The 13,249-nt window shown below is 54.7% G+C and overlaps 4 protein-coding genes across 4 annotated transcripts; 1 reads left to right on the top strand and 3 right to left on the bottom strand.

The window, feature by feature from the left end:
• SODALDRAFT_326321 (putative hexokinase family protein XprF) lies at positions 1–2,177 on the bottom strand. The gene is made up of 3 exons (XM_028610138.1): positions 1,752–2,177; positions 1,664–1,681; positions 1–1,568 (listed from the first exon to the last, which is right to left on the bottom strand). Exons 1-3 carry the CDS (start codon positions 1,949–1,951, stop codon positions 107–109), a joined length of 1,680 nt encoding a protein of 559 aa, XP_028469961.1. The 5' UTR covers positions 1,952–2,177; the 3' UTR covers positions 1–106.
• A 350-nt stretch (positions 2,178–2,527) lies between these two features.
• Positions 2,528–3,923, top strand: SODALDRAFT_303232 (hypothetical protein; the record flags this gene model as incomplete). The annotated part of the gene is made up of 5 exons (XM_028608948.1): positions 2,528–3,012; positions 3,120–3,199; positions 3,263–3,309; positions 3,400–3,635; positions 3,777–3,923. The coding sequence occupies exons 1-5, from the start codon at positions 2,749–2,751 to the stop codon at positions 3,921–3,923; spliced, it is 774 nt and encodes a 257-aa protein (XP_028469962.1). The 5' UTR covers positions 2,528–2,748.
• A 68-nt stretch (positions 3,924–3,991) lies between these two features.
• SODALDRAFT_269895 (scavenger mRNA decapping enzyme) lies at positions 3,992–5,199 on the bottom strand (the record flags this gene model as incomplete). Its single annotated transcript, XM_028607689.1, has 2 exons — positions 3,992–4,953; positions 5,130–5,199. The coding sequence occupies 2 exons, from the start codon at positions 5,197–5,199 to the stop codon at positions 3,992–3,994; spliced, it is 1,032 nt and encodes a 343-aa protein (XP_028469963.1).
• Positions 5,200–6,600: 1,401 nt separating this feature from the next.
• Positions 6,601–7,941, bottom strand: SODALDRAFT_269440 (hypothetical protein; the record flags this gene model as incomplete). The annotated part of the gene is made up of 2 exons (XM_028607657.1): positions 6,601–7,186; positions 7,220–7,941. 2 exons carry the CDS (start codon positions 7,939–7,941, stop codon positions 6,601–6,603), a joined length of 1,308 nt encoding a protein of 435 aa, XP_028469964.1.
• Between the last annotated feature and the right edge of the window lie 5,308 nt (positions 7,942–13,249).

The following is a 13,249-nucleotide window of genomic DNA, read 5'->3' on the forward strand; positions in this document are numbered from 1 at the left end:
CGGAACCATCTATAGATTATTCCCTGTATTTGGGTATCTTCGCGTGCCACCTTCCCAAAATCCCGCTCCACTCACTCCCCTCACTCCCCTCCGTATACATACATCATCATGTCTTGGTCCTCATGCTCGACTGCGCAGCGGCAGCCAGAATACCCGCCCCCTTGATCCCCCCGTCGTGACACGGACTGAGCACCACCCTGACCGGCGGCGACGCCCCAAACTCCCGTTCCAGGAGCCTGTCGACGAACGCTTGCGTGTCGGCGAGGTAGTCTTGGAAGTGAACGATGCAGCCTCCGGTATATCCCACGCCTATCTCCCGGACCTTGCCGCCGGCGCTTGAAGTGTCCGTTCGTGTTGCTGTTGTTGTTGCTGTTGTTGTTGTTGTCGTAGTTGTTGTTGTCGTCGTCGTCGTCGTCGGCCTGCCCGCGGGGATGTCTTCCGATACTTTCAAAAGCGCAATGATTCCCGCGGCCACAATGCCGGCAGCCCGGGTCTGGACCGCCTTGGTGATGTCGTACAGGGAGGCCGCCATCTCCTCCGTCCACCGGAAAGGGCGAGGCGACTGTGCCGCCGGCGTCGACCCGGGGAACTCGGATTCGAGCAAGCGCACAAGAGTCGCAGGGTCCGGGCCCTTGTATTTGCTGAGGAACGTGGTCGTCACGCCAAACCTCCTCGTCAGCGCGGCGGGGAGCGCCTCGGGGGCCAGTCTCTGCGTCCGCCGGAGGTGGTCGACCAGCATGAGCCGGCCCAGCTCCCCCAGGTACCTGCCGGCCGTCATGTACTCCAGGGGCTGGAAGCCGGGGACTTCGCCGGCGGCGTCGAGGAGCTCGTCCCATTCGGTGACGAGGCCCAGTTCGCGCAGGGGCGCGGCCGTGCCGTTGATGCTCCACTCGGTGTTGACGGCGATGCGGACGTCGTCCAGGGACTCGCCGGGCAGGAGGCTGACGACGGGGGGCCGCTTGGTTTCGTGGAGGCGGGCGAGCTTGAGTGGCACGGTGGCGTTGCAGCCCGTGCCCACGATCAGACCCATGGATCCCTTCCGGTGTTCGTTCTCGCCGTACTCGTAGGTGAACGACACCAGCGTCGAGACCGAGTCGTTTGCGATGGCGGTGATGCGGAGAGGTGGGAGAAGAGTGTCGGTGCCGCCGCGGGCTTTCTCATACCCTCCGAGGAGCAAGGGCCCGATTTCGAGGTTGCTTTTCAAGGTGAAGCCTTTCCCCATGGCCATGAGGGTCGCCTCGCTAAGGGATCTCTGTACCATGGGGAAGCTGAAGGTGATGCCTAGGGGGATTTCCCTGTCGGAAGGAAGACCCCAGTCACGGCAAGCCTCGGCCACGACGGCGGCGATGCACTCGCCTATCCAGTCGAAGAGGTGAGTCGTGTCCATCGATTTGAGCGCTTCGGAGATGGGCCATGATCTCTCCTTGAGGCGAGAGACTCGCGGTGACGAAGCCGAAGCCCCATCGGTTCCATTTGCCGATGTAGCCCCGTTGGCGAGGAGGCTGTCAGATGGGTGAACATGATCTCGTGAGAGTCCAATAAACCCGACTCGGAGGTTCGTTCCGCCACTGAGAGGAGGTCAGAACTTCAACCCGCCGGGGGTGTTTGATGGGAAATATGGCTGCAACAGTAATAATGTAACGGCTCTGATGCTGCTACTTACATATCTATGGCCAGATGTCTTGTCACGGGAAACATCAAAGGTTAGCCTCCGGGTTCACTCGTTTTTCATACACATCAATCGAACTCACCTTCCTTGGCCCGTTTTGCCCACAGGTCTTAGAATCGATTCGGATATGGGTGTGGGAAGGAACTGGTCGAGATTGTTGGCTGCGAGGTCGACAAAGGTCGAGTAGAATGCGTTGCTGAGGCGATGAATGGTATCGAAGTCGATGAGCATCGGGCCCAGGAAGTCTTCCAGGGCCTCTTGTGACTGAAACCCGGAATCCATAATTCCTGTGCTTGCGATGCTGAATCTGTGAATACCTAGGGAAAAGACCGTTTGATGCGGTCAGTTCCTGCAGGCGTTGAGCAACGCAACGAGTGGAGGGGGCTGGATATGGCAGTGAAACGAATCCGGGCTCTTTTTAACGTAGCCCCTGAGTAAGTACCGTAACTTCGTAGTCAATTAAGAACTAAGGTAGATATCAGCTGGATAATGACCGAGGTAAATCATATGCGCATTTAGATATATCGTGGGCTGCTGTAGCAAGTTAGTCACGGGCCTAGTATCACCAAAATACAAGGTTGTTGTACAGAGTGATTCCAGACCCTAAGGTACCTTAAGGTACCTTACCTTACCTCACGTTACCTTATACCTTACTATAAGGTACCTAAGGTACCTTAAAGTACTTGCAAAGTGTCGTAGACTTGGGGGATTAGGTCAGGCGCCGTCTTTGTCGTCCGCTGTCAGGATGGTACAGACCTTAGGTACCTTACCTGATACCCCAGGTCAAACATGTATGGAGACAGCTGGGTTAAACCACTTCGCTGCTCTGTTCCAAGAAGACAGACCTACGAAGTACCAGGTACTTTAATATCGTCATAGGCCCCAGCCATTTCTCGCAACCATCCAAAGGCTGTCCACAAACACAAAATGGACACATAATCGTCTCCTCACTCCTCGCCTAGACCATAATCTCGAATCCATACTCATCGCCATTCCAATACTGGAAACCCGAGAATTCTCCCGACACAACGCAACACCCATTGTGACGGCGGCCCTCGCGCCCGCCCCACGACAACGCCATGGAGGAGAAGAGAGGCCTCTACCTCCCGGCCGCCCGACCCAACCGCCGAGGCCGTTCCATCATGCTTCTCATGATGCTCTGCTTCGCCGGCTACACCGTCTGGTGGGCCGTCTCGAGTCCGGCCGTCGTCCCCCGCCCGCATGGCCCCGACACCGTCGTGCCGCATCCGTCGACGCCCGAAGTGCAGAAGCAGCTCGAACCCGCCGACCGCAAGCTGGTACCCCTCGAGGCTCACATCATGAGCAAGTGTCCGGATGCCAGGGTGAGTCGCCTCGCACCTGGGGTTGGGGGGATTAATACTACATCGATCGGTCTTTTACGGCGCATTGATGATAACCGACAACTGACTTGCCATGGGCGACGATACAGGATTGTCTGCGCGACATGATTCTACCCGCCATGATACATGTCCACGAGAAGGTCAACTGGACTCTATCGTTCATTGGGACGTACGTTTACACGAGCGGTACGCCGTGCCAAACCGGGCTTGCTAACCGCTTCATCATATCCAGTCCCACCAAAAATGACGGTGTCGATTGCCGACATGGTCCCGACGAATGTTGGTGTCCCGACCCTCCCCCCCCGGTTTCTTTATATTTCCCACCCAACGTCTTCGCAATGAACACTCTAACAACCACGACTTCCGCAGGCATGGGAAACATCATCGAGCTCTGCGCCGCCAAGCTATACCCCGATCCCAAGATCAACCTCGGGTTCACCATGTGCATCACGCGCGACTGGAGGAACATCCCCAAGAGAGACCTCATCGAGGCCTGTGCGCTTGAACACGCCATTGATTTCCAGGCGCTGAACGACTGCGCCATCAAGGAAGATGGAGCGTACGGCGTCGGCATGCTGCGGGACAGTGTGACGAGGTCGACAGAGGTGAGAGGACCCAGAAGTTCCCATGCTTTGCCCTTTGCCTCCCCCCCCTCCTTTTGTCTCTTTTGGTATCTTAAAGTGCCATGTGTAAAAAATACCCCAAGCTAATATTCTGGCATGCTTTTCCCACCCCTTTTTTGCTAGGCCGGCGTGAAGTTGAGCTGCACCGTCCGGCTCAACGAAGAGGTATACTGCATCCGCGACGGAGGGGAATGGAAAGACTGCCCGCACGGTCCGGGCGTGAATGACCTCGTGATGAACATTGAAAAGTTGTACCAACGGCCGGCTTAACTGAGATTCTGCCTTTTCTCTGCTTGTCGTTGTTGCTGTTATTGTTATTGTTGTTGTTGTTGTGGTGGTTATTGTTGTTGCTTCTGTTTCTGTTGCGCCTTCAGAGGCGCGAATACCTCTGTCCATAGTTCGCTCGCCTCGCCTAATGTGTAGCTAAGAGACATGCAGTCCATGCCCTTCTCGTCGTCATCCCCGCCCATGCCCATGGCCTCCAACGTCTCGATGATGCCGTCCAACCCGATCGCCTTGCCCGTGGCCTGGGTCGCCCCGGCCTCGAGCTGGACGTGGACAATGTGGACGTGGAAATGGTAATAGGTCGGCTGGTAATGCACGTACAGCTTGAGCTGGTCTGGCTCGAGGGACGGGTAGCGCGCGACGGTGGCGCCGACGAGGCGCGCGCGCATGTGGTGCAGCCAGGGGACGTGGCGGCGGCGCAGGTCCCGCAGGCTCCAGAGGTCGCGGCGCTCGACGAGGGCGAGGAGGTGCAGCGCGTCGAGGGTCGCGCGGTCCCAGTTGAGGTCCGGGAGGAGGAGGAAACCCTCGTCCCCCGCGGCGCCGAGCGGGGTGCGGAAGATGACGTCCTCCACCTCGGTGCGCCCTTCGATGATGTTGTAGGCCCAGTTGAGGCGCCCTTCGGCGCGCTTCCGCTGCATGTACGGCCGCACGTGGTCGCGGTAGATCTGCGGCGTCTCCGTCACGAGCCGGACGGGTTGTTTGCTGTACTTTTTGATGTGCGTCTCCGTGCAGGGGTATATGAGGTTGATCTTGAGATCGGCGAAGAAGTCGTTGTTGGCGGCCGCCGTTGCCGTTGCCGTTGTCGGTGTCGGTGTCGTGGGATCAGGTAGCCCGTTACTACGGCCCAAGAACCAAAAGTAGACATCGTTTGCACCCAAGTTCCGGAGCCGAGCGAGCGAGGCGGGTACGGCGCCGAGGTAGGCCGTGTCGGTAGGGAAGGGGGCCCGTTCGAGTACGATGAGGGCGGGTTTGCTGTCAATGCTACCGAGAAGGGCAGATCTTCTACCTGCCTGGTCTACAGAGATATAATGAAATTGGATTAGTATATGAGTAGCTACGGATCTGCTTGGGACGTTGGGAGGTTATCTTGGAGCCAGAAACGCGACATGACGGAAGCAAAAGAAACCGAAGGAGAAAAAAAAAGAAAATTGAGAAATCAAAGCGCTGGGGTGGAGTCCTTCCGAACGTTACCTTGATTAAGCAGCCTCTCAAACTTGAACCGAGGAATCAAGGCCTCCGCGTTAGCCTTGACTTCGGCCATGACCCCTATGTTTCCTGGTTTTCTTGGGTGTCGAGAAACGGCCAAAGAACGATGGGGTCGAATTGGGTTAGATTGGGGTCGCGGTAGATACTCGTCCGATGGTGAAAACACCAAGCACGGTGGAAAAGAGGGAATGACAGATCGTGATGTATCGTGATGTACGTTGTATCTGGAGATCGGTGAACAACCCTCGACCGCCTTAGCGTCTTCTGGTGTTGTTTTGTTTGGTCTGACTTTGGGTTTCCCCGCGGTGACGTTTTCGGTAGTCGTTGAATTCCAGTTGCCTCCACGTGCACACCGCACTGTGTGTGTCCTGCTGTCATAATAATATCGTGTTTTGAAACTGTGTATTGAGGGGTAGCTACACTGTTCCGTGGGAGTACACGTGTACCTACCTCTCTTGGTGCAGCCCCACCGCGGGGTATCCGAATCCAAATATGGGTACAGGTACACAAAGTACGGAGTACATTGACCTTGAATCCGAGGCGTTCTCTCCGAGGACGAACGGGAGCATCGGATGAACAGTAACACGATATACGGGGAGTAGTTGAACACTTACCCTCCGACGCAATACCCTACGGACCGCGCACGGTTCGACGGTTCGATCCGCGATGCCCTATATTGGACTTGTTTACTCCTGTATCAACATGGTATCGTGGGCGGCGGCCGATAAAAACAAGGCAAGTGGACGCTGAATTTACGAATAACGGAGTGAGCGGCATCATAGTCTCCGAATTCAGCCTTGGGTAGCAGTACTAGTACTACCCATAGGAGGCGCCGACGGTCTTTCGAGGAGCCGGCAATGTGTAGCATTCCGTAATATTGTATCCGTGTAGGGATGTATACGCACGGGAACGCGGCCGACTAGCTCCGTCTACGGCTACTCTACCTTAGAGGGCCGCCGAAAGTTAAAAGTACGCAATGTCAAGTATAACGTCGTAACCGTTCCTGTTATTGCTGCCGTAGCGGTGGTGGAAACGAATTAAGACCAAGTATGCCTACTCCAATCTGTTCAGGTCCCGAGTCCCGAGTCCGAGCCCGAGCCCGAGCCTGTTCTATCCCACCGCAAGGTTTGCAGTCGTCTCAACTGAAACGTGTTCCGTTTTCCCACTTTTCTTTTTGAATCCGTCGTTTCAAAGAAAACCCAAACACTTCAGACGTGCAACCAATCGCCATATGCTATGAGCAGGAAAAGGGGAAGACAGAAGGCGGTGGTGAAAAAGATGTACCAACCAAAACACAGTCCGATATAGCCATGTTTTTAGGCAAAAAAAAAAATATGTTTTTTTCCACCTTTCCAGCTCAGTAAAATGCAAAAGAAAAATGCTAGTCATATTCCCGCCTGTCGCCAGAAATTATCCACCAGTCCATTGGGTGTAAGAGTGCAAAGGGTCCACGGCTTCATGCCTTCAGTGGCCTCCGCATTGTCCGTGTCGACCGAAACTGGATTTTCGGGGGCGCCATATCCATCTCGCCCAATCCCTCATCATTGTCATCGGCCTCCAGAGGTGCATCATCTGCCTCGATTTTGCCGGGTGTGTCCATTGTTTGCCTTGGCATCGTTGTCGGTGCGGGTGTCAGAACCGGCTGTTCCGCCTCGAGCCCGTCGTCAACCTCCAGTCGGTCGTCGACTTCCAGCTTCATCGACGACGACAGGCACGGGCTCTTGGACCGAGTATAGTTGTATTCTCGACGCATGCTCGCCGGCCTATGCGTTCGAGCCTTGCCCGCCTCGCTCGTGTCCTTCAAAAGATCCGGGTCCTCCCGCTGTATCCTCTCAATCTCCTTGTCGGCCAGGGCTTTTGTCGCGGACAGCTGGTCCTGTATCTTGGCCACGTCCTCCATGCAGTCGCCATGGCGGAGGAACTGGTGGGCCGCATGCTCGCACATGGCCTGCACAGACTCCAATTTTTTGTCCAGGTCCTCGAACGGGTCCTTCCCGACGCCTCCCAGCACGCTTTCTCTTGTCTGAGTCCTAGAGGAGTACCTCGGACCAGTCGCCATCGGTGCCCCCACCAACCGACCCGTAAGGCCTGCAGGACCCATGCGTCTTGTGCTCATGTAGCGTAGCGAAGGAAGCGGCTCCAGATCTCCTCCGTTCGCTCCGGCGGCACCCGGCTCGAGCTCCGACCCGTCCGAACCCTCGCTGTCGTGGGGCGTGTCCATCTCGGCGAGGCGGCGAATCTGTGCGACCTTTGCGGCCATCCTCGCTTTCCGCATGAGGTTCCGGCTGGCAGAGACGAACTTGACGAGCTCTTCGAAGAAGCTCTGCACGTAACTATCGTAGTAGACGATGATCATGGTTCGGGATCGATATTGGGTAGGGGCGTTGTCAGCAGAGATCATGGACCCGGGTCTGTGGCGCTTCTGGACATGGGCACGCGCCCGTGCCTGGGCTTTCGCTACCGCCTGCTGTGTTTGCCTTTGCACGGCCGACGGCGTCGCGCTACCGCCAGGGCTGGGGGGCTGGTAACTGTTCCTTCCGTCCGGTCTCGTTGCGCCATCCGTCACGGGAGCTGCAGGTGTCCGGGCGCGGGCGTCGGGGTCGACGGGGTCGACGGGTTCGATGGGGTCGTTGAGCTTCAATGACTCTGTGGAACCTTTGTTCTTGATGGACCGCGCCGAGCTGCTACCGCCCAGGGCGGCGAGCTCGGCCTGGCGCTGATCGATCTGAGTACCGAGTCTATCGAGTCGGCCGAGCCAGTCGGGGACGTTGTTCGTGATGCGGCGAAGTGCATCCATAACCAAGTCCCGGGGGTCTTCCGGGTGAGCCGTGATGACCGAATTGGGAAGACGTTAGGTATATTCCAACCTAACGCCTTCAGAAAGGAAAAGAAAAAAAGGGCTGGTGATTGAAATAGGATGGGCAGAAAGCGAGGAGAAGATAAAGGACTGGAAGTTGTTGTAGGTATCTAATAATTTGCAGGGCCTTTTTTCGTGCCCGCTTGCAGGGGAGAAGCAATTGGGTGCGAGCTTATATTGATGGGCAGCGGTCGGAGGTGAAACAGATAAATGGGTGGGTATTTAATCGCTCGATTCGCATCCGTACATCCGTTTCGGTAGGTTGAGGTTATAGGGTTGTCGAGGGAGGGCCGCTAAGTAGGGACGGTAATTACTTTGTACTTTTGTAAAATGAGACCACGGTGCGACAGGCGAGACACAGAGCGGAGAGAGGCCAGAGAGAGTTGCGCAAAAGTTTGGGGTGAGGATGTGGGTTCAGTGTTTCTGCCAATGGATTTGCATCTCGTGACGGGGGCGGCAGAGACGGCGACCGGGTCGAGTTCGAGGATATCCGGTAGCTAGCCCGTACATGTACTCCGTAGGGTCGCAGCAGTAGTGTATTTCGATGGCAATTGCATGCAGTGCAGTGCAGCCAGGTAGGCACAAGAGCGCACTGTTCGTCCCACCCCTGTTTGGTCGGCGATCAGCAACAAGAAAGGAGGATGCGTCCGGGCGCGGAACTCTAGCTGCCCGGCACGAAGTCGCATATACAACGGTAGTAGGTGGAAGGAAGTCGGACGTTTGTACCCTTTTCGTCGTGTTGACCCCAAGCTAAGAATGAGTTGTCCGGTACCCGTATCCGTGTGCGTGTCAGACAGAATGTGTGAGGTTGGTCAGCAAAGGCGGGAAGGGGAGGTAGGGGCCGCCGGTTTTGTGTTTGTGGGATGTCGAGAGGAGGAGGAGAGGCAGAAATGGTAGAAAGGGTAGAAAATGAGTGGGATCGAGAGAAGGGGATCACAATCTATTAAACCAACGTGTCAGATCGGATGGGTTGGAAGTTAGCTCTCGCCCATGCCTGCCCTACCAGGTTGATGGCCCATGGAAAATGGCAAGTTCCGCTCCGCTGGCTTCCATCGTGGGATCGTGGGCAGAAAGGAGGTACGTTCACCGAAGTATTAGCCGCGTATCCGTACCTACCCCAGGACGTCCAGTACATGCTCCTTGTCAACGGTGAGCGGCACGCGGACTCCGGTCTTTATTTACTCACGTCTTTTGATGGTTGGCAGAAGTGGACCTGGGGCTTCCTAGTCCCTCGTAGCTCGGCTTAGGTACCTGTACGAGTGGTCCCTGAAAAATCCAGGGTAGGTACATGTATGAGCACTATGCTAGAAGGTGGAAGGAAGCGCGCTTCTTTTCTTCTCTTTCTCCCACAGACCGGGGGTTTTTTTTTTAATCAAGCCACCGGATCCATCCAGCGATGGCCCGAAGCAATGCTTCTTAGTCGTCTCAAATAGAAGAGCCAGAGAAGCACGGAGAGGTTATATACATCAGATACCACGACAAGTGCTCTGTTTTCATATAAACGATGAACGATGGGAAATTAATGTTTCTGCTCTAACTAACAAAATGCTGTCTACAGCGTTAAGCCGTTGGACACGAGTCAGGCATTCATTTGCCGTGACTCTAGGGGACTGGCAGTCCGCTAGGTACACACATTCCTATACGGATGCTACGTTGTCAGTAAGTAAGGTACCGTAGGTAGGTACCTGGTAGTATAATGGAAGTAATGGACCCTCCCTTCCACGGTGCGCTTGATGGTGCGGGCCGCCCCTAATTACGTGCCACTACAACGTACATCTCTCTCTCTCCTCAGGTCCCTAGCTGCATCTCGTAACTATGGCAGGTCGCCACAAGATCCCTAGTGGTTCACAAGGCAGTCATTTAATTTCACGAAGTAATAAATTCGTCCTCCGAAGGGACATTTTAAACCAAACAGGCAAAGGATGCGCGGAGACTGTAATTACGAAGTAGGGCCATAGACATTTTCATCTTAATGCCGCAATTAAGCTTTTCCCTCTGAATTAACTGCCGTGGTTCCCTTCTCCGGATCGTCTCGTCTCAGGTTAGGGATTGTGACCTTAGTGTACGGATACTCTCCAAGGTAACCTACCTTAACCTACACCTCCACATCGCTCCGCATATCCACTCCTCCGTCGTATCGTTGCCCACTCGCTTTGCGTTCTTCTTTGTGTTCATATGAATCGTACCCGAGCTTTTGTGTCTAGCCGACAAAGGGCAGTAGCGGCGCGTCGGCAGGTGTGGTTTCATGCCCTTGTCTCGGCGTCGTACTACTAAAAACATAAACCGTCAATGCATCCAGCCTGTGGCAGTTCGACACTTTTACGAAGTATGCCGGCGAGTCAGCTGGCAACTTACCCTGCCCGTTTCCCTAAGTTGTCCTCGACAGAAAGCTTACGTGCGGAGTAAGTGTAGTGTAGGGTGGCAGCGGGACGCAGGGAGCGCCCTGTGGGATGATGAGATGGGCGAATCGCCCCTGTTGCCAGTAAGTGTAAATGTCTCCGTCTCTTTTGATGTGGATGTTACTTGGATGCAATCGACTCCGTCTATCGATCGATCCGGTGCAACATTGAGCCATGCATACATGCCGCTGTCGTGCGACCAAGAAATGTTCCTTTGCTCGGATCTTCGCTTGTAGATCATCGCCTTGTCCGCGTACAACGTACACGCACATACATAGACTGTGTCTACGTGTAAAGTCCTTTGTTCGGCTCTTGCCACCCTCCCCTCCTTCCCGCTTCCTCCCCACCAAACCACCCCCCATCGACTTGCAGACCGCTAGATGGTGGTGCATTTTGCATTTTTTTGCGATGCGCCTACGATTCTGCAACCGCCGCAGTCCTTGCATAAGCCCGTCCCCCCGCCTCTCAGCTCCTTCTTATGGCCATCTCAACAAGTCCCTCTGCAATCCTTCGTTCCCCCGCCTGGAAGCTGGTCCATGTACCGGAGCCGCTGGGCCGTTCTCCTTTTTTTCTTTTCTTTTTTCCTCTTTTCCCCCCCTTGCCCATTAGCCGAAAAACGAGCAAGTCAGGACCACGAATGGGCAAGAAGTATGCTGGCGCACGAGACGAGCGTCGAATGCCCAGAAGCTGCAGATAAGTTGCTGCATCACGCATCTACGAAGTCATCGCTTAATAAATTCATTGGTCCGAACTTTTTCCTTGGTCTATGCGTGAAGGCACGTCGAGGCATCCAGAACAACAAGCATTTACAAGCCTTTCCTCGGAGTTCCTGGCTTAGCCACTCAATTTTTCGACCCATTTGGTTACTTGTTTGTACGAATACTCCGCCGTATAGGGCCAAAGTCACTTCCCGGTCAACGATTTAATATCCGATAGTACGTGTAATCCGTACGTTGTAGTGTACGTTTTATTGCGTCTTGGTATGTACGTGGCTGTATGGCTTGGGATGGAGTGAGTTCGAATACGACATATCACTTGTCCAGCCACCGTGTCACCAGCGGTTGGCCTGTCCGATTTGTTACACAACTCTAAATCGGCTTGCTTGTCGTGTTCCACCGCTTGGGATTAGATATCGGTCCTTCGGTTAGTGTTATAGTTCATGTACGAAGTACGCGATGCTATCATCGACAACCGATTAACCGACCATCAATCGATGGTTTGGTGATTTCAGAAAAGAAATTGGAATGGGGAAAAAAAGAAATTTAAAATAAGCGGGACATGATTAAATTCACTACCGTACGAGAGAAAGGACAAAGTGCGCTGTAAAGATGACGAGACGTCAGGGCAACCAGAACGGCCCGCTACTTGGCATACGAGGATCACACGTTTTCGATCAAAAATTACAAACTTGCAGTCATCCACCGACAACATGCCGGGGGACCCATCGATAAATCATTGACGGCACCAATTCGTCATGTCGCACGTTCGCAGAGACATAATGACCTACACAATCGGCATGTTTCCTGTTGACTGACGTACAGGTACGCGTGGTCGTTCGCACCCCGGACTGAGTAATGGCGGTACATACTGTAATCATTCGGCGATGCACGAAATGAAGCCAGCTGGTCTGGTCCTCTCGGGGAAGCGCTGCTCGGTCCGGGTGGAGAGTCTCGAGGGGATGATCTACCCCCGGCTTTCGTTTCTACCAGGCACATCCCCCGTCGAGAAAAGTCGAGAACAGTACCTAGGGCGGTCAATGGCAGCAGGGCTGCCATGCGAGGGAAATGAGAAGCTGATCCGTTTCTTGAGGGATGATGACACCGGTGAGACAGAGACGTTGGCGGCAGCGTGTTTGGTAGACCCGCCATGTGACACGCGACTCTTGTTACACGATGCGTCGATTATCATTACGAGAGCTTGATTGGATGTTAACCGAGAATCATGTACAGTATTCTCCCGGCCTCAAACGCACGGCGCACATCGTCATATCCGCCCGCCATCATTAATTCCTGCTTCTCACTCCGGCACTTCGAAACATCCGACATCCGACATCCGGAATCCTACTACCTACAACGTACATGTACATGTACTTACTGTTGGCGTTTGTGCAAAGTCCAAAGTACCTAGGTAGGATGCGCCTTGACGGCAGTGCCGGTGGCATCAAGTATCTATCCATTCGCACAGTGGGTGTAGGTGTGATGTTGTTTTATTCGCACGAAGTACTCAACCCGTGGCGGTCGTCTAAGGTACACGTAGATAAATCTATCTGAATGTCCAGCGCGGAAGAGTGCGGCAACTATGTAATTATGTGGCAACCACTCCGTAACCGAGTATGGGAGTACGAAGCGTATGGGTCGGCCCGGGGGAAGCGTTAGGGCGGGCGATGCTTGGAAGATGCAAGGAAGAATGTCGGTGAGCGTTTCCCCTCCCTCCCCCCTCTTTTCTGTTTGCCAGCCGGAACAAAAGAGGCAGGTCGACGAATCGGTTCTTATCGCCATGATTCCACGTCTCCATTCTAATCGTGTGGCGCGCGACTGTAGCGTATAGCAGGTAGGTATAGCTGCTACCATGGCGGGAAGCGGCACGGCTCGACTACGCCACGATGATACATAAGGTACACACATACCTACTCGTATATACACTGTGGACAGCAATTCACCGGAGGAGGCCCGTTGGGCATTCTCTGAAAAGAGTAGCCGACGTGTGCAAAGAATCGCGCATGCCACGGGATCTTCCGTCTTCCGTCGACTAACATCCGTAAAGGGTACCGAGGGCGTGCGGATGAAAGTAGGCGGTGATGACCTGAGAGAGCAAACGAGGGACTTGTATTTTGTCGATCTCCCCCCCCC

The sequence above is a fragment of the Sodiomyces alkalinus genome, assembly GCF_003711515.1.
Source record: "Sodiomyces alkalinus F11 unplaced genomic scaffold SODALscaffold_1, whole genome shotgun sequence".
Classification (NCBI taxonomy): Eukaryota; Fungi; Ascomycota; class Sordariomycetes; order Glomerellales; family Plectosphaerellaceae; genus Sodiomyces; species Sodiomyces alkalinus.